Here is a 20378-nt window from a genome sequence, read left to right on the forward strand (position 1 = left end):
CACGCGCCAGAAGCCGTGGTAAGCTTTGACCTTTTACACCGTTGGAGGAGGAATAGTCTTACACGTGTCAATAAAAGGATAAGTGTTGGATACTATAAATTTTCCTCCCCCTCCCATTGGTTTTGCATCATCAAAGCAAAGCAAAGCTCATATATATTTTGAATCTCAAACTCACTCAGTTGCTGCTTTCGTAAAGTAAAGTGTGTGGAGAAACCAATCAAAGAAAGATGGCTGACAATTCCCAATCAACGAACCTCAGCTACCAAGCCGGGGAGAGTAAGGCCCATGCTCAGGTAAAATCAACCAATTGTATTTTAATGTTTCACATTGCATATATTCATGATGCATGAATTGTAACCCCCATGCATGCATGATGAATATGCATGTATGCATGCATGAGATGTTGTTATGTGTTGCACAAATAAGGGTGTTAAACAGTCCGGTTTCAGTTAAACGGTTCGGTTCAATTCAATTTTGACTGCTTGAGGATAGAAATCGTAACCAGACCATGTAACTAAATGGTCTCATAATCAAAACCTAGACCGTTTGGTAGACGGTTTCGGTTAAACGTTTTTTAAACGGTTTCGATTAAATGGTTCTATACGATTTTACACGGTTTTGATTAGACGGTTCTATACACATTTTCTACTCTGTTTATTAATACTAGTTATTAGTTACTAGTTAATACTTATTACTTACTAAATTAATAGTTTTTTTTTTTTGGGAAAAAGCTAATCATTAATGAAGAAACATGACTCCTTAGTAGTTGCTACTTGTTAGATTTTGATTTTTTGTTTATAAAAACAAAAAATTTTGTTAAATTTTTAAACGGTTTAACGGTTTGGTTATAATTGGATTTAATTGGATGACACGGTTTGAAACCGTTGGATTAATCAACCTAAATCGAACCAAATAGATTAAATAAATGGTGTCATTTCTAAAACCATAACTAGAGCATTTAAGTAAATGATCTGTTGATTTCAGTTTAAGCGGTTCGATTCGATTTCGGTAAATGATTTCGGTTTAGTTTTGACACCCTTATGAACAAATGCATGCATGGTTGATGAGAGGATTCTTAATTTCTTGGTGCGTGCAGATGAACAAGGACCAGATGATGGATAAGGCAGCCAATGCTATGAATTCTGCCAAGCAATCATGTCAAGAGGTTCAATCCTCTTTCCCTCCCTACCCAATTCATATTTTCTCCATGAAACTCAATAATCTCGATCCAACCCTCTGATAAGGGCCGGATCTATGTAGGACCCACTTATTGAATGGCTAGGATTTGCTCTCAATATATTTTATTTTAATTGTCCATGTTAATGACTTGTAGCTAAATTTGTTTGCAGACTGGTCAGCAAATGAAAGCCAAGGCAGAAGGAGCAACGGATGCAGTCAAGAACGCAATGGGCATGAATAAATGAAAATGATAAATTTAATTTCCTTTTTTTTTTATTTTATCATTTTCTTTCATTTTTCATGTTTTAATGGAAGAAGAGCTGATTATTGTTCTTGTTTCTTTAACAATGGAGAGTGCGTGCTCCCAAAGAGATGTAGCTGTAAGAACGAACCTCAATCAATAAGTTTTCTTAGTAGCATGCAACAGATTCTTTTATAGGTTCTTCGCTCTGTCTCTATATATATTTATAGGGTTTTTCAGCATTGAACAGCTCTTTTTTTTTTTTTTTTTTATAGATAAATCAATTTATTTCAAAAGAGAATAAAAATAGATACAAGCTAAGGCAACCTTCTATGACTCATGGACAGGACCCAAAACCTTAGGGTGAACTCCCCATTTCTGAATAAGGAAGATGTTTCTGGGGGATTCCTGCCCCTTAGGAATATCAGCTCTGCACTGGTCCTCAATGTCCAATTTGATATCTCTAATAATGCAGGGCAAAGTTTTTGTTTTATTTCTATAGACTCGGAAATTTCTCTCTTTCCAAATATGGGCAACCGTTGTGCAAAATGCCAATTTTTCAATGCTCCCAATTGAATCTCCCTTAAAATTCCTCGCAATTCACCTTGCTTCTGAAAGGATGTCCGTACCAGGTCTTCTAGAAGGAGAGTACAGACTCAATCTATCTCTCCATATATTTTTTTTTTTGTGAATGAGCACTCAAAAAATAGGTAATCCTTATTCTCTATTCCGGACCAATAGAAAATGCAATATGGAAAAGCCAATACTTTGCATTTACGAATATGATCCTTTGTAGCGAGACCATCTACCAAACATCTCCAAGTAGTCACCGAATGTCTAGGAATATGATTGGTGAACCATATCGACTGCGCCCAATCAACCTCTGGAGCAGGAGTTCTTACAATGTTCTAGACTGATTTCGTAGAGAATGATCCTGAAGGAGAGCTTGTCCAAATGATAGAGTCCTCTCTTAAAGCATTATGTATTAGAATGCCATCCAGCTGCCCCCATACCAAACAAAGAACCGACGAAGTGGGAGGCCTATGATTCCAATTTCCATCAATCATAATGGATTTTACCCATGCCAATCTAGTAGATCCTACATTGTACCTAATGCGGTCCCCATACCTGATGAGAAGGATCCAGCCATAGCAATGTAGATAAGCCATTCCCAATAACGTGATGAATGAAAGGTTGCACACGATCTTTATACTTCAACATCTTACGCCAAACCCAAGAGCAGCTTTGAGTCGGATGAACAGTCCAAATGGAATCCATTTTCAAGTATCTATATATGTTGGATCCATTTTACCCAAATAGAATCTTTTTTGGAAGCCACCCACCAAACTTGTTTCAGAATTCCAGTGATATTCATTTCTTTATAACGCCTCACCCCTAGACCTCCCTCCTTTCTAGGTTTACAGATATCATCCCAAGCTATATAATGAATTTAAGTTTCTCTCCACGGACGGGCCAGACCACAAGAAATTCGATAACATCGATTCCAGCTTTTTAATTACAAGCCCAGGTAACCCAAACTTTCCAGACCAATAAATTTATCCACCTTGAAGAACAGAAATAATTAACTGAAGTCAGCGAGCAAAAGAGAGGAACCGAGATTTCCAACCTTCTAACCTCTTTCTAATTAAATCAAATAGAGGAGCGCTTTCGATCAGTTTCCCTGAGATCAAAGGAACTCAAAGATATTTTATCGGAAGTGCGATTCAATAAATCCTGTTATCTGAACTAGATGCTCACGAATCAAAGGATCCACCCCTCCAATAATGATGGAGGATTTAGATTGGTTCACCTTTAGCTCTGAAACCATGGAGAAGATAGTAAGAGTATCCATCACCGCCAATATAGATTCACAATCTGCTCTAGCAAATATCATCAAATCATCTACAAATACCAATTGGGAGAGCAACAAAGGCTTACATCTAGGGATAAGCAGGACCCTCCTATCTTCAACTGCTTGATTCAACAACATAGATAAACCTTCCATGGCAAGAGTGAATAAATAAGGGGAAAGATGATCTCCTTGTCTAACACCCTTCCTACTAGCAAAATAACCTGCTAGACTTCCATTCACAAGGATAGAAAACATAGGAGTCATCACACATTGTTTTACCCTCAGGATAAACCTCCCTGGAAATCCCATAGACTCCATAATATAGAAGAGATAGCTCCAACTCAACGAGTCATATGCCTTGTGAATATCAATTTTAAGGATGGCCGAAGGGGACGAGTTATTGATAGTAATCCCCCTGACGAAATCATGGCAAACTAGGATGTTGCCGGCGATGGATCTACCTTTAATAAAGGTGGATTGATTAGGAGAGACATGAAAACTAACAACTTGCTGAATTCTGTTGGCCAAGATCTTCGAAATAAACTTGTAGAGAAGATTGCACAATGCAATAGGTCGAAAGCCACTAAAGTTCACAAGATTATCAGATTTAGGAGTAAGAGTAATGAAAGTAGAATTCACTGATCGGGGCATAAAAGAGTGATTAAAAAACCACCAGATAGCTGCAATGAAGTCCACACCCACAATGTTCCACGCACACTTGAAGAAGCAAGCATTAAAGCCATCAAGACTAGGAGCTTTACTATTTTTAAATGAGAATACCACTTGCTTTATCTCATTAGCAGAAACCTCTATCACCAGGGAATCTCTCTGGGTCTCCCTGGGAAACCTCTAGAGTCCGAATTGGTTGCACATTCAAAAAGTATACCACCACCTCTAAATCAGATACGAAAAGATTGAATAATAGTGGACTGCTTCAGCTTTAATGATAGAAGGGTTTTGAGTACATGAACCATCACTTGTCACCACCTCAAGGATGTGATTGGAGTTCACCATACAATTGACCGCTTTATGGAAGAACCCATTATTGCCATCTCCCAACTTCAATCAATCAATCCTAGATTTCTGTCGAAGAAAAGCCTCCTCAACCCTCAACGCTTCCAAAGACTTTACCTTCGCCTCCTTTTCCTCAGTAGCCAACTGCTCATTAAGCGGATCTGCATTTAGAGATTGTTTGATAAATTGCAAGTAGCCCTCCTTCTCCATGACATGGTAATGAACATCACCCACCACCTCCTTTTCCAAACCTTCAACACCTTTTTTACGGTTTTCAACCTTGGTGCAAAATTAGATAGGGGGTTGAGATTTGGATTGACATCCTCTCTCCACCCATGGGAAACCCTCTCAAGAAGATCGCTCCTATTGGTCCAGGAGTCAAAAAAATTGAAGGGTTTGGGCCCAAAGTTCTTGGGATTTGAAAAAACCTGGGGGGAGAAACTCAGCCTCTGAGCATTTCAACTTATCCAGCTACTCAGAATTATTAAGAACCCGATCCAATTTACAACCGATTCAATTTTCTCCACTTTGCCCATTACACCAGGTATAAACTCCTCCCCTTTCCCTTTAATCTCAAGAAGCCCAGCCTCAAATATGAATTTATTAAAATCATCTACAGCCTGTCGATTCAGCCTTTCTCCTCCCCTTTTCTCCATGTGATTTCTCACCACATTAAAATCTCCAAGCACCGCCCATGGCTCATAGATATTCCCTACAATGGACTTCAAATCCATCCAAAGATCTATTCTCCCAGTCACACTAATCAGCCCATAGACATAGGAACACATAATTGAAATAGACATTCCAATAATTTTAATATTCATGTGAATCAATTGGGAAGATACCTGAGTGCCGTCCACCTTGAGCACAGAAGCATTCCAGCCTATCCAAATCCTCACAACTAACGATGGGGAACCATTATGAACAAACTCCCACCCTGGGATCAGAGGCTTGAAAATGAGATCAATCGTCTCTTCCTTTACCTTCGTTTCTGATAACACACACATGCAAGCTGAGGATTTCTAAACCAAATCCCTAACTGCTTTACACTTCTCTAGAGAATTAACACCCCTAATATTCCAACAAATAATCTTCATCGCAACATTAAGATAATCAAGAATCGAACCAATTGACACAAGGGGTAATATAAAATCCCTTCCTCCTCCTTCCAACGACAAGCTTGCCTAGGACCAGGCCCTTATCCCTTCTTTTTTATTGGATTCAGGCTGCATTCAGCTTCTCTATCAAATAGCTCATCATTGAGACCTACAATCTTCGATAGTCTCTTGCACATATTCTAGGTAAATCTTTTCTTTGGACACCTCAATGTTAGCTTGGGGAAAAGTTAACTTGGCCCAAGACTTTAAATGGCCTTTAAATGCTTTAACTTTTCTCCCACAACATAAATGGGGGAACCCCTGACAAGAACAACCCAAGAGGAGAGAACCACCTGAAAAATTCCCCATGTCCGTCCAAAAATGATGCATTCTAAAATAGGTATTCAAAGGCCTTGGGATAGGGTCACAGGCAACCACAAACAACACAATGATTAGATGAACACCGAGAAAGCACACATTGGTAATTTTCCTTAAATGAATCCAATTACTCCTCATTACAAAGGCTGCTATCTAACATTGCTCTGACATTACAAACCTTTCGATTATTACTCCTTGTAAATTTAATGTCTTTGGAGGGTAACAATACCTGGGCTGCTACATCCATCATAATAGAAAACTCACTAGTTGACCCCGAATCAAATGCGCCTGGACCACATTTTTCATGCGAACAGGGTGGCATTAAAGTCTCCAAACACCAAGCTAGGAATTGACAAACAGAATAGAGCACAAATCAGTCCATAACTGACATTTCTACACCTTAAAACAACTAGGATGAATCGCAAACAAAAAGAACTTTACCCCCTCCTCCTAAAAAAATAGGGGAATGTGTTGATTGGAGGACAAAACTACCACTGGCTTTGGAATGTCCCTCTTCCAAAACACCCAAATATTGGGAACTTTTTCTGGACGCACATTATGAATAAAATCTACACAGAATCCCAAGGATTTAAAATTATTTTTTTTTGGTAACTTACTTGCACAAGACTTTGTTTCTGCCTAACAAAGAATAGAATTATGATGCTCCTTAACAATCTGTTGAAGAGATAATGACGTCCTCCAATTATTAACTCCTTTGTTATTCCAAAAAATGCACTTCATGGGGAACCACTTAGGTCTATGCCTTCATGTGAGTTCATCCTTAGCCATCTGAACTTCCCACTCCACAACAAACGTTTACAAAAGTTTTAAATATGCGTACCCCCCTAAAATGCACCCAATGTTTCTCGTACCCCCCTAAGGTTCGGACAAGTCCACGTACCACCCCTACTTTACCCGCTAAAATTTGAAAATACCAACATGCCTTCATCTTCCCCAAATCATCATCTTCTTTTACAATGTAGATACCCAATACTACCACCACCACCACCGCCATCCACCATTAACACCATCATCACCGTGAAGAATGGAATAAACAAATTCAATGGAATGAGATAGGAAAAGGGAAGATGAAGTAGAATAGAGCAATAAAACAAGCAAATACCTTTCCAGGTTCAAGAATATCAGGTACTTTATATGAATCCGGTGTTATTTCTGACAACCATAAACCAGGAAATGTTGTCTGCAACGTTCAACAAACCAGAATTACCATGCGTGGGAAATAGAATAGTATTAATGAAAAAGAAACTGCAACACTTTCAGAAAAAATAAGACCAATTAAAAAGAAAAACAATTTCTTACATCGAGTTGTTTCTATACGATTCTAGCCCTCTCTTCTTTGGCCTCCGAGATGGCCTTGCCCCCGTAATTGAGAGAAAATCTTCCTCAATCTCTTGCCGAGAAAGGGGGATCGAGAACTTAGGGAGCTCCGTCTTCACACGTTTGCCTTTACCTTGGGGGAGACGAAAACTTCAGCCGAAGCGACTTAATGGTGGAATTGTAATTCCTCGGAGGAGAAGAATTCTGGTGGGGCTCTTTATTCTTTGAGTTTGAACATCCAGCAATACCACTACCGCCGCCACCACCTCCTCTTCCGCTATCATTGGGAGCCCTACAAGCTGCTCTCCCTCGTTCTAAGATTCCACGGTCTCACGGCCTCATCTTCTTCACCTTCCTCAGGAATCACAACTTTAATCTTATTAGCAGCTGTACGGAGTTCAGACATGAGTTTTTTCTTAATTTCTACAATCCCATCGTATACATCATCCTTAATCTCTGATTTCTCTCCATAAGCTTCTTGAAATTTTCGTAGCCGTTATAAGATCCTTGCTTCGTGGAGTCCGATTCCCTTCACCGGTGGTGTTAATGGTGGGTGGCAGCGGTGGTAGTGGTAGTATTGGGTATCTACATTGTAAAAGAAGATGATTTGACGAAGATGAAGGCATTTTGGTCTTTTCAAATTTTAGCAAATAGGTCAGGACAATTAGATTTTTTCAAATTTTAGATAAAATAGAAGAAAGGATAGTTTGATCATTTTTTATCATTTAATGCTTGATGTGAACTTAAATGGTTTTAAGGGGGGTAAAGTAGGGGTGATACGTGGACTTGTTAGAACTATAGGGATGTACGAGGAATATTGGGTGCATTATAGGGGGTACTCGTATTTAACCTTTTACAAAACCCACGAAGACCTTTGAAGAGGTTCATGCACCTATTCATCAGGAGTGCTTCTATGGTTCCTTTAATAAACCATATGTAGATTCCTTGTCGATTGAACTACTCTATTTCGTTTTTTTTTCTCAAATAAAAAGAAGGTCTGGCCCCTCTGGTGGATAAGCGGAAGAAAAGTCTGATCAGCTAAATATTTTTTTCCCGATCTTTTGATAATTATGGTAGAGTTAAAGTTTGTTCTATTTCATTTTACGGTTCATTTGGTTCTGAGATTTCAAATCTTAGTTCAGAAACTAGAATCTTGATTTCATGTTTTGCTTAGTGAGTGACTGACCAAGACCATAGGTGAGAGGCCGTGGTCATATCCCCTTGGTTGGTTTGTATAGCCCTCTGATTCCTGTTAACGGGATCCCTGTTTCTATGGATTGAATCCATCAGGTGAGAGTGTGAGAACATAAAGTTTTATTTCTCTTTTGTTTTTCCTAGTTCTAGGCTATGGATTAAGTAGTAAAATTGCATCTAAATATCTCTATCGTTGTATTCTTTTGAGTTGTTGATGTGATTGTAAGCACAAGAATATCAATTGGAACTTGTGGCCCAAAATATTAAACATGATAAGGATATTTAGCATTTGGGCCATATCCTTCTGTGTACTAGCAATCTATACTTCCAAGCACAACATTCACAAATGAGGGTCATTTCACTATAACTAAAAATCAAGGTCAAATTTGCACCATTAGGATATGGGGCAATAAATAATTATCTGATATATATTTGAACTTTATGAATCTATATTTTCTATATAGAAGTTTATCAAGAGCACATCACCTGGTTTGTTTGAGAGAAAAGTAGTAAATGAAAACAGTAAGAATAAATATAAAAAGTCTGGACACATCTTTCCCGCTTAGGGAAGGTTTTTAAAAGACCATTCAACTGTGCTTTTACTACTTTGTTTTCAATCAATGTCTCAAAAACAACAGGGTTTTAAAAAAACAAGGAATTGGGTCCAGCTGATTCAGATCAGACTATGTTCCAAATAAACTGAAATCGGCTAGTCATCAGCCGGAAACGACCATAAACAACATTGCCATGCATCACAGATCTCTTCCTCTTTCTAAGTCTGGAATGACTTAGGCAGATGTGGATACACAAACCAATCGATTTCATTCATTTTTCGATTGCTAGAAGTATGATTGTTGACAACATCATTAGCAGCGTTAGAACCCCATATTTTCTTCGATAACTCAAAAGTCTTATGTTCATGAGGTTTTGAGAAAAATGGGTCCCCTACCTCTCTTCCCCTACCTGCATTATTCATATACTTCTTCAGGTCTTGTCGCTCAGAGCCAGAAATTTCCAGCCCTGACCCATCCTCAAGGCCAAATATCTCAGCCCAGGCCCTGTCTAGGTTCATGGCGGACCAAGGTAGATTCGGGCCGATTGGGCCAAACTTGCACCCCTAACTAAACCAGACGAAAATGAATACATACATGTGGTGGAAGTGAAAGTCCTCCTTGGTCAATCAATGGACCATTTACTTCTAATTTCTTACGCCCAAAAAATCCATCTGAAGGTCAATAACTGTTACCCTAATAAGTGGCAAATTAGACGGTTTAGATCATTTGATGAAAAACACGGGCAATCCGGGCAGACCCAAAGAAATAACTTGGACTATGAAAAACAATATGTGTAGTTACGTTTGTGGGGATCTTGCAGTAAGTTACTTAGAGCTCGGAATTTGCAACGAATATTATGTCTCCTGGAGATTAAGCGAGAAACTTCAAAAAAATCTATCACAAACAAACACACAAGAAAGGGAGAAGCAATGAAAACCTACCAATTTCATTGATCACCAAACAAAGTAATTAAAGCCTGCAAATGCATTAGAAAGATAATCTGTCAAAAATGAATTTATATTAAAATATAAAAGGAATATAAAATTACAAATGTGTTGCCATAGGGTTTCGGGTTTAAAACCATAGGATCAAAGAGAAAATGAGTGAAATAGAGATTGCAAACAAATGCAATGATCGAGCTTCTTGATCTGGGTATAAAGACAAATTGAGGTATCTCCAGCGTTCCAATTTATCAACAGAATATGATAACTCTTCAATTATAGACGAACTTAAATCTAATACTCTGAGCAACTTAAAGTGAGAGGTCAAATGACTCAAATGACTCACCTTGAGATTGCTCGGACTCCCAAAACATAATTTTTTTTTTTTTTGGCTTCATCTAATTAAGGAGTCACCAGTGGGCATTTTATTATTACAACACAATAAATAATGGAGGGAGTCTGGGTTTTTAAAGGTCATTCATCCGTTATAGGATAGTGACAAATGATATATCATGCAATGAATCATGGATCTTGCATCTAACTATGTTTCCTTGCTCATCAGGTTCGGGTTGATGATGCGGTCCCGACGATGGAGAGACGACATAGAGCCAGCACGAGCAAAAAGATCCTTTCCATGCTGCTCCTGTGACATGATGATGGCTTCGATTCTCAACTTGCCTAAACAGTCTTCCACCTCATTCACAAATGTTTTGAGTTCAAAAAGTTTCTAAGCGTCGCAGTCCATTCAAAGTCCCTCTCCATCAATGTTAGGGATAAGGCCTATGCTTTTTAAAGTACAATAGCAGTTGTAGAGAGAGAGAGAGAGAGAGAGAGAGAGAGGGGGGGTACGGGAGAAAAGAGTTGAAGGTCGTTGCTGGCGAGAGAGATTGCACGGAGAGGGAGAGTGAGAGGGAGAAAGAGAGATAATTCATGCGAAGTATCTAAGGTTTATTAAAGAGATAGAGAGAGTAATGCAGGATTTAGAGCCGTGAGAATGAGAGAGAGAGAGGTTGAACCGTTGAAGGAAAGGAATGAATGAGATTAAAGAGGTTGAATGAAAAAAATTTACCAGTCATATTTCTTATTTATTATTTATTAACCTTAATTATAATTAGAGTTCCTTATTAGTATTGGATTTCCTTTCATCAAGAAGATTCAATTAAATATTTAGATTTATTTTCAACATGGACATTAAATACTATAATTGAGTATAATTGAGGGAGAGAGAAAGAGAGAAAGGTTGAACCATTGAAGGAAAGGAATAAAAGATATTGAAGAGGTTGAAGGAGAGAATTTAGGAGTTATGTTTGTAGGGTCTTACTTTAATAAAATTTTCTTTATTAGGGATAGATATGAGAGAGAGAGAGGTGTTGAATTTAAGATGGGAACGATTCTTATAGAATATATGGTTGGATTTAAAGATAGGAAATAACGGGTATAAAATAAATAAATACATAAAAAGGGTACTAACAATGTAGGCAAAATAAAAAAAATGATAAAAAAAAAAAAAAGAAAAAGAAATGAGAGAATGTATTTAAATAAGAAAGAAAGGTAAAATAATCTAATGAAAGTTTTGCCACGAAGCATGCATTCGTGCTCTTATATAATAAGTATGTAGGGCTGTAAACAGATCGGATTCGGCTCGGATAGTGCTATATCCGTATCCGCATCCAATTAGCTATCGGATGGATTCGGATTAGGGGTGTAAATGAATAGCCGAAATCCATTTCCGTATCCGTGTCCGTATCCGTTTAGTACTATCCGAAGCAGTCCGAAAGCTAAACGGATGCGGATACGGATAGGCTATAGCTATCCGATAAGCTATATTTACATGTAAACGGATAAAATATCCGATCCGTATCCGTGTCTGTATCCGTTTAGCACTATCCGAATCCGTCCGATAGCTAATCGGATGCGGATACGGATATAGCACTATCCGAGCCGAATCCAATCCATTTACAGCCCTAATTCGGATAATGCTAAACGGACACGGACACGGATACGGATCGGATATTTTATCCGTTTACATGTAAATATAGCTTATCGGATAGCTATAGGCTATCCGTATCTGCATCCGTTTAGCTTTCGGACGGATTCAGATAGTACTAAACGGATACGAACACGGATACGGAAACGGGTTTCAGCTATTCATTTACACCCTTAATAGTATGATATATATCAATTTGGATCCTCTACGGTCAGGCAGATAGCGGCCTTGGTAATGTCTACACCCAAACAAGGGTGTGGACCCCTCCCAGGCAAGGTGCTCGGGAAGTGGGTAGGGTGGTCATGGGCATCACCAAGGCCGCTACTTGCCCGGACGGCGGACATAGAGGATCAAAATCTAGTAACAAATGGAGAAATCTATTATTTTCCCTTCAATAGATCAAAAAATAAGCTAGTTTGGATGTCCATATCATTTTTATACACTCACACTGCTTTAAATGTTACCCTATGGACTTCCTAGGTTCTGGTTTTTCATGAGAACTCTAGGTTTTAAAAACAAGATCGGATAGGTCGCCGATTCGGATAGAAATCGGCAGAGAGAGTAACCTTGATTTTGGTCGATTTGACTCAGCTGATCCTCACTGTATTAAAATTAGGGCTGAATATTATTATACCGATTCTGGACGATTGTGACATGGAATCGTTTGGTGATTGAGTCATCCATCGATTCTGATCTTTGAAACATTGAGAGAACTGTGCATCTATTTCTGTCATTTTCATTTTGCCCCAAAAGGAAAAGGATGTTGTGAAGAAAAAAGTGTTCCATTGCGCAAGAAAGACTCATTTTTCCATTGTGGCTGTATTTCTCTAGCCGACACCATGCAACGAAAGATTTTTCAGGAAAAAGAAAAGGCCAAGAAAGACATTTTCTAAGAATATAAAGGGAAAATAATTCTCTAACATCCATTAAGGATATGTTTGATTGGGAAGAAAAGAAAAGAAAAGATACATTTGAAGATGTTTGAAAATGAGAAGAGAGAAAGACAGTCAAATGCTACACAAACCATATCAAACCAAGGTTAATGGATAAGCATTGTTTTATCTGTTGCTTTTTCATTTAATTTATCTGTTCTTTTAGAAACAGATAAATTTATCAATGGACATTAAATTAGCCTCTATGTGTAAATGTAAATGTAAGTGATCACCCCAATTTTTTAAAAGAAACTATCAGCAATACCGGAACATTTAAACTTTTAAGTTATTAAGCAAAACAATGAAAAACATTCAGTTTAATCAGCGACACCTGCAAAGACCAACCTACCAATGTGACATGTAAAGAAAAGGGATGGGAACAAACAGTAATTGAGGATATTTTGGGCTAAATATTAATCTAAATATCTCTATATATCGTTGTATTACCATAACCCCCAAAAAACAAAAAACAACTAATTACCTTACCATAACCCCATCATTTTTTTGAATTGTATGCTTCCTGCATCAGCTTAAACTGCTCCTGCATTAACTCCATAGGCTTGAAGGAGAGACTAATCTCTTCCATCCGTAGTTCAATCCATTTCTGTTCCAGTTTCTTCAACTTTGACCTACGAACCAGACAGCAACCTTCTTTCACAAAGCTGTCCCCCATTCTCGGCATACTCATAATCCACTCCTCTTTCTCGAATGACTCAGCCAGATGTGGATACATAGACCAATCAATTTTCTTCGTTTTTCCATTGTTGACAACATCATTAGCAGCGTCAGAACCCCATATTTTCTTCGATAACTCAAAAATCTTATGTTCATGAGGTTTTGAGAAAAACGGATCCACTCCCTCTCTTCCCCTACCTGCATTATTTGTATACTTCTTCCTCAATCTTCTCATTTTATCAGACAATTGATTCCGGGTGACATTAACATGGAGGGATTTCTTAATGAAATCAAGAAAGGCATTCATATCGGTAAATGGGTCCATGCCTTTCTCACAGTAGGAATTGAGCATGCCCTTCAAGATTGCAAGCTCATCATCATCAGTCCACAGCCTCTGAAACAATTGCTTCTTTTTATCGTTTCCAGGTTTCTTTTTAGCATTATCCTCCTCATCCACGGCCTTCTCCTTCTTCCTTCTCTTGGAATCCTTATTGTCATACTTGTCTGACTCGATAGGGCGCTTAACCGGGACAGTAGACTTAGACTGGGGGGCTGACGCAGGGGAGGGCTTCGCGGGAGACTTCTTGGACTTGGGACAATCGTCCATGTGTTTGGAGGATAATGGAGTAGGCTTCTTGACCGAAGATCTTTTGTCCACAGATGTCGAAGTTGCAGCCTTAGCTTGCTTGTTGTCGTCTTCTCCTTCTTCATCATCATCTTCTTCTTCTTTTTCATTGTCGTCGTCCTCCTCCTCCTCAGATGAAGAAGAAGCTGGAGGGTATTCCACGGGAGATGGGGGTTTTGGAGGCATTTCTCTCTCTACTCTTCATAGTTGCAGAGAAAGACGGGGACAAGTAAAGAGGGTTTTCGAACAGCAGAGAGTGAGGGTCATTACCTTATTAAAAAGGTAATTCTTATTGCAATGCTTGATTGATTTTCTACTATTTTTATAGAATTTGAGATTAGGAGAATGAATTCCGTTGATTCTATTATCACATGTAGACTGATTTTATAACGAATAGAGATGGGATTGACTCCCTTTGAGATTTTAAGGAAAGAAAATAAAATAAAATAAAAAGACATTGATCCAACCTCAACTACAAGAGATTGGAATCAATTCAAATATGGGAACTTGAATTCTGTCCCATATGAGATCACGTAATAACTTTACTGATTAAAAAAAAAAAGAAATAATGACAAAAATGAAGATTAAACATGAAAAATGGGCAAATTAAAAGAGGGTTGCAGGAATCGTCTAGAATAGAGATTGGGCTTTGCAGATTTAGATTCGAATAGGCAAATTTCCCCGATATGATTTTGATTCTTCAAATCCTTATTGCTAATTATCAGAACTATTATATTCCATTCTGTTATGATCATGGGTAGATGGGTAATTAGCAGATAAGGGTAGATGAATAATTTCATTAGATAGGGCTTTATATAGTAAGAGGATCATTGTAAAGAGCATAAGAAATATATCAAATCTCTCTTTCTTGTCTATCTTCTTCTTCTTCAATCCCCTATCTTCTTCTTCTTCAATCCCCCATTCTAGGAGGCTGCCCCCTCAAAGTGACATTTATCCCTTCCCTTACAGCCATTTCCTTAGCAGACCGATACGTGTTCGTATCATTGGTGCTTTCATTGAACCTTCCCCTACCAAATGGATCTATTCTCTCATTACAACAGCTTGGTCCGTTGTTTTCATTACTGGGAACAACACGATCCGACATCTTTGCTCCTCAATTTTCTTGAGACTGCAATCGCCATGGAGCTCGAGCGGATCTACTATCTTGACACAGACCTAGTGGAAGGTGCGGCGATTCCCAGGGTGCACGACGATGCACATGCCGACTCCAAGGCTTTGGTTTCGCCGCTCGTGGCATCAGATCCGGCTCCCAGCGTCGTGAATAATGACCACCCTCATACCATTAGCGTCGACCACAATCAGCAGGCGACGAACCATCGGATTCCCAGGGAGCCAGCATCGCTTCCTTCTTCGACCCCTGCCCTGATGGATCAGATTCCAGATCAGTAGGAATCTGGGATTGATGTCGTCATCGATCTTAGAAACCAGACCTTCAACGATGCAGCCATGGAGCAGAATCTGGTTGCTTCAACGATCGTGGCAGCAGCGCTCGTCCCTTCCTTTGTCGGTTAGAATCCAACAGGAAGCAGAGCTCATTCCTGCCGTTGTATCTTCCCGAATGCACAAAGTCGATCTTGAAAACACCGGCGCAGTGCTAGCTCTTCGTTTCACGGTGATGGAAGAGCGGATCCAATCCATTCATCTCACTCCCTCCCCTATTCTGCTTTGGAGGGAAATGAAGAAACAAGAGATAGAGGAGGATGGGAACGATGGGAACCATCGACCGCCACCGGAGCCTCCACCACCTCTGCGCCTATCAAGCTGCCGGCGTCTCAGCTGTTGGACCAGTGAAGGTCCGGACTATATGGACACCATGACTTTCATTTTCTGTTTCTTCTAATCTCTTCAAATGCATTATGTGCCCCTGTTAATTTTTATCTCAATCCAACCATGGCACCGGGGATTTGTAGCTCTTAAGATCCAAAAAGGTGCCACTGAATTTTCTCAAGCTGCCCTCGATGAGGTCGAAGTCCTCTATGCGATTGCTGATGGTGAACCCTCTAATTCAAAAGGGGTTGTTCGATTAATTGACCACTTCAAGCATGCAGGCCCAAATGGGCAGCACTCTGGTATGGTTTTTGAGTTTCTTGGTGATAGTTTACTACGGTTGAACAAATATAACTCTTATAGTGACCTTGAATTGAACAAGCCATATGAGAATGTCGGTGGATCTTGTACTGGGTTGGAGAGGCTGAACCGACAGCAACTGCTGCAAGTGCTACTGAACTCCTCGATGGAAAGTGGGAGCCCAGTGTATACTGTGGATGAATCATTAGTGTCCTTAGGGTTTGGGAATTTCCAATATTTTTTGCTTGCTTTTACTGGGATAAGTTGGGTTATAGAAGCTATGGAAATGATGCTTCTCTCTTTTGTGCGACCAACAGTTTAGGCGAAGAATGTTTTTATTGCCTCTGCATTGGTCTCCTTGTATGTTAGTTTGGAAAGGATTTTTGAGGTGAGAAGGTTGTTCGACGAAATGCCTTGGAGAGATGCCATGCTTTGGACAGCGATGCTGGCTGGGTATGCACAGCATGGAAGTGTCAATGTTGCTCTGAATCTCTTTGTTCTAATGTGCAGCGGAAGGAAATCAGAGCTTGTTATGGCGTGTTTTGTGTTCGATCCTGGGATCAATACACATGATTTGTGTGTACTTGATCCCTTCTTTTTGTTGAGACTATGGTGTTGTTCGTCGTCCATCGATGAAACAGGAACAGAGAAGCCTTCAACGCTAAAGATGGGATATCTGTTATTTTTTTTCTGGGTATTCCGCCAATGTCTTCTGGAGTCTTCAAGGATTTTTTAACGTCAGCTTCTGGAGACGTCTAGTTTCAACGGGGTTGAAACTTCCACACCTTGGAAATTCTTAATCCTTCCTGCACTCATGCCATCTTTAAAAGCATGTCTTAAAGGGTCGGTTGTGTTGGCTTATGCTAATGAGGAGTGTGGGGTAAGGTGTGACGAGCATATGGGTAATGATGAGTGTGGGGTATGGTGTGATGGGCAGCTCAATTTTGTTGAGAGTTTCAAAATGCAGATTGGGTGGACAAATAAGAGCCCAATGTTAGATGGGTCTACACCATTATTATACGGTCTTAAATGGGCTTAGAGAAGGTCCCAAAACAACTTCAATGGGCTTAGGACTATTGGTCTGTAGGTCGACATGAGCTTCGGCTACCAGCACGACCCCCATGCATTCACGCTTATCCATCTTCCGCAAGATGAACCACAGATGAGCCACAGTTCTGATTCAACAAGGTCCACCTCCAACCCTTCCTTCAAGTGCCTTAGGGTACGTTTGGTGTTCGATCGTGGAAAACTATACTTATGGTGTGTTGGTTGTATGCAACTGAGCCTTGAGGACAAGGTTCTCTGTGAAGGGGTTGGCAATGTTATGATCATGGGTAGATGGGTAATTAGCAGATAAGGGTAGATGAGTAATTTCATTAGATAGGGCTTTATATAGTTAGAGGACCATTGTAAAGAGCATAAGAAATATATCAAATCTCTCTTTCTTGTCTATCTTCTTCTTCTTCAATCCCCTATCTTCTTCTTCTTCAATCCCCCATTCTTGGAGGCTGCCCCCTCGAAGTGGCATTTATCCCTTCCCTTACAGCCATTTCCTTAGCAGACCGATACGTGTTCGTATCACATTCATATTATTAGCATCTCAATAAGACCTTATATATACAAGAGAGAGGTTAATCATGAACCATGAGAACCCTAGACGGTTTGCACTTGCTATACAAGTAGAGATCTTTCAGGATAGAATATGGATACAATATTTAATGTGATTGGGTTGCTGTGTATAGAGGAGATAGAGTTTTAGTAGGAAACTCACTTAGATAATCGTGGCTGAGTTGGATAAAGGAGGATATATATCAATAGTAATTGATTGGTAATAGGTAGTGATCAGGAATAAATCCGCGATCCATAAGAGCGGGTCATGGATCAGGTAACGGGTCGTGGATCAAATAACGGATTTGGAACAACACCATCATTAGGAACAGACACGGTCCCCAAACCGCCACCCATATAACGCCACTACCGGCGTAGAGGGAATAAACCACTGCCCACGTCCCACCACAGCCGGCGTGTGGGATAGAATGGATCATCAACGATACCGCATTATAGTCAGTCATGGTCTCACTCCACATCGAGATTTTCTCTGGCCACTCCGGGCGCAATCGCCACTTACTGTCACCTTAAATAGGGAGGTAACACACGTCCAAATCATCTTAATTCTAATTGTTCTGACTATTGCTCAGAGATCTAACTTAAGCATCGAAGTGAGATCACCGGCCTGGCCCGGTACTCTCTGCTAATCCTTGTCTTACAGGAAGAATTCGCTCTGAGAGGATTTCTGACGCAACAGTTTGGCGCCGTCTGTGGGAATGATACAATCCTCAAAGCCTTAGATTCTCTATCAGACCGAACCTAAGATCATGGCAGGAGAGCCCAATGTCGTTCCATCCAATACTCAAGCCCCACCAGCCGGGGAAAACCCGGTGACTCGTTAAACAACGAAGAACACTAGTGGCGGTGGGAATGCAGGGAAGCAGCAAGAACCTAACCCTCTATCGCACTAGAGGTTGATCAAGCAGTGGCGGCACAAAATCAAGGCCAATCCAGTCGTGGCATTCAGGCTTTGCCACCTCCGCCGCCTCTCCCCCAGGGATTGGTCCTTGAGACAGATCCTGGCGCGTCGATAAATGTCGGACAAATCCAGGACCTACAACTACAAGTTCTCAACTAGAGTGGGATTCTGAGGGAGATAGCTCGTGAGATGCAGGCGTTAAGGACAGCCACTGCGGTAGCTACCGTGACTGCAGGTCTGCCACCAGCATCTATACCACCACTGGCACCATTGTAACCTCTGGTACTCCCAAGAACTGCCTGGGAGAATTTGAGGATAGCGAGAGACGACGTACGAGCATCAGGAAGTAGAGTGGGGTCATCACACCCATCCAGGCGAGAGCTACCTCCTCTAGGAATAGTGCGTACGGGGAACCTGCCTACCCGGAGCAGGCCCCCGTGCGTGGAAGATCAATCAATTTCCACCGATCGAAGAACTCACAGCCGGTCCGAAAGGACTCATTCTAGGGCCTCAGACATACGCACTGATCGAGTAGACCCACTAAGGCTACCCCATCCAAATCTCAAGGACGAGTTGAATGCACGTCGGACACGCACGAACGTCATCAACAACTAGGTCAGAGAAAGCAAGCTTGACTATAAGCTCAGAGAGATGAACACGAAAATTGTGGCCCTAGAGAGGGGAACAGCCCCAGAAGAAAGCTTCAGGCCGGGCCAACATCCCTTTACAAGGGAGCTCATGAGAGCAGAGCTTCCCAAGGGTTTTAAACCCCCTACGTTCGAGGCTTATGAGGGGAAGGGCGATCCCAACAAGCACATCAGTTACTTCAATGCCATGATGACAGTCTATGGTGGGTCCGATGTAGTATCCAACCGATCTTTCCTGACCTCTTTCAAGGGGCCCGCAGCATTGTGGTTCGCCAAAAAGCCTAACTTGATCCGAAGCTTCACAGAGTTGGCCAAGGCCTTTATCAGCCGCTTCCAGATCAATGTAAAGCAGAAGAAGACCACAACCAACTTGTTGGCTGTCAAACAGCGCTCTGATGAGTCCATCAGAGATTATATCGCCCGCTTTAACGTGGAGAGCCTGGAGATCAAGGACCTGGACGATGCGATGGTTTTCAACACCCTGCACAATGGAATCACCAACCACGATCTAGTAAAGTCGCTTGCGCTAGATCCGGTGATGACTATGCCACAGCTACTAGATCATTGTTACCAATACGCCAACATGTTCGATATCATGAAGGCGAGAAAAGCAATAGATGGAAAGGCTCCCGAGAAGAAAAGGACGAGTGAAAAGGAAGACAAGAAGAGGGACGGCAAGAGAGCGAGGTTAGAGAGGGATTCAAGTCCTGAGTATACCCCGCTCAATACCACCAGGACTAAAATCATGATGGAGGTATCGGATCGAGGGTTGCTGCAATGACCCCGACCAATGTTCTCAAAATCGGAGGATCGGAACCCGAACAAATTTTACGAGTTCCACCGAGAGATAGGCCATGACACGGAAGACTGCAGACAGCTGAAGAGGGAAATAGAAGACATGATCCAGAAATGCCACCTGAGGCATTATGTTAAGGAGGCAAGAGATAACCCCCGAGGCCGAGAAACCCCAAGGAATGACTGGCGAAGAGATTAAAAAGCCGAAGAGGGGGAGATTGGGATCGCCAAGGCGATCAGAGAAACAATCATCGGGAAGTCAGGAGAAATCAGGACAAGACCAACACGTCCACAGCCCCGGCAATCCTCACCAT

At 40.8% G+C, this 20378-nt stretch overlaps 3 protein-coding genes and 1 pseudogene across 3 annotated transcripts; 2 read left to right on the plus strand and 2 right to left on the minus strand.

Annotated features, from left to right (window-relative positions):
* Positions 1–213: 213 nt before the first annotated feature.
* LOC122665219 lies at positions 214–1598 on the plus strand. Its single transcript, XM_043861309.1, has 3 exons — positions 214–293; positions 1097–1165; positions 1350–1598. Exons 1-3 carry the CDS (start codon positions 228–230, stop codon positions 1422–1424), a joined length of 210 nt encoding a protein of 69 aa, XP_043717244.1. The 5' UTR covers positions 214–227; the 3' UTR covers positions 1425–1598.
* Positions 1599–6821: 5223 nt separating this feature from the next.
* On the minus strand, positions 6822–7987 carry LOC122665636 (annotated as a pseudogene).
* A 1078-nt stretch (positions 7988–9065) lies between these two features.
* LOC122665637 (probable transcription factor At4g00390) lies at positions 9066–13989 on the minus strand. The gene is made up of 2 exons (XM_043861788.1): positions 13598–13989; positions 9066–9273 (listed from the first exon to the last, which is right to left on the minus strand). Exons 1-2 carry the CDS (start codon positions 13987–13989, stop codon positions 9066–9068), a joined length of 600 nt encoding a protein of 199 aa, XP_043717723.1.
* Positions 13990–19273: 5284 nt separating this feature from the next.
* LOC122665638 lies at positions 19274–20050 on the plus strand. The gene has a single exon (XM_043861789.1). It carries the CDS (start codon positions 19274–19276, stop codon positions 20048–20050), a length of 777 nt encoding a protein of 258 aa, XP_043717724.1.
* Positions 20051–20378: the final 328 nt, after the last annotated feature.

Source organism: Telopea speciosissima, chromosome 6 (assembly GCF_018873765.1).
Source record: "Telopea speciosissima isolate NSW1024214 ecotype Mountain lineage chromosome 6, Tspe_v1, whole genome shotgun sequence".
Lineage (NCBI taxonomy): Eukaryota > Viridiplantae > Streptophyta > Magnoliopsida > Proteales > Proteaceae > Telopea > Telopea speciosissima.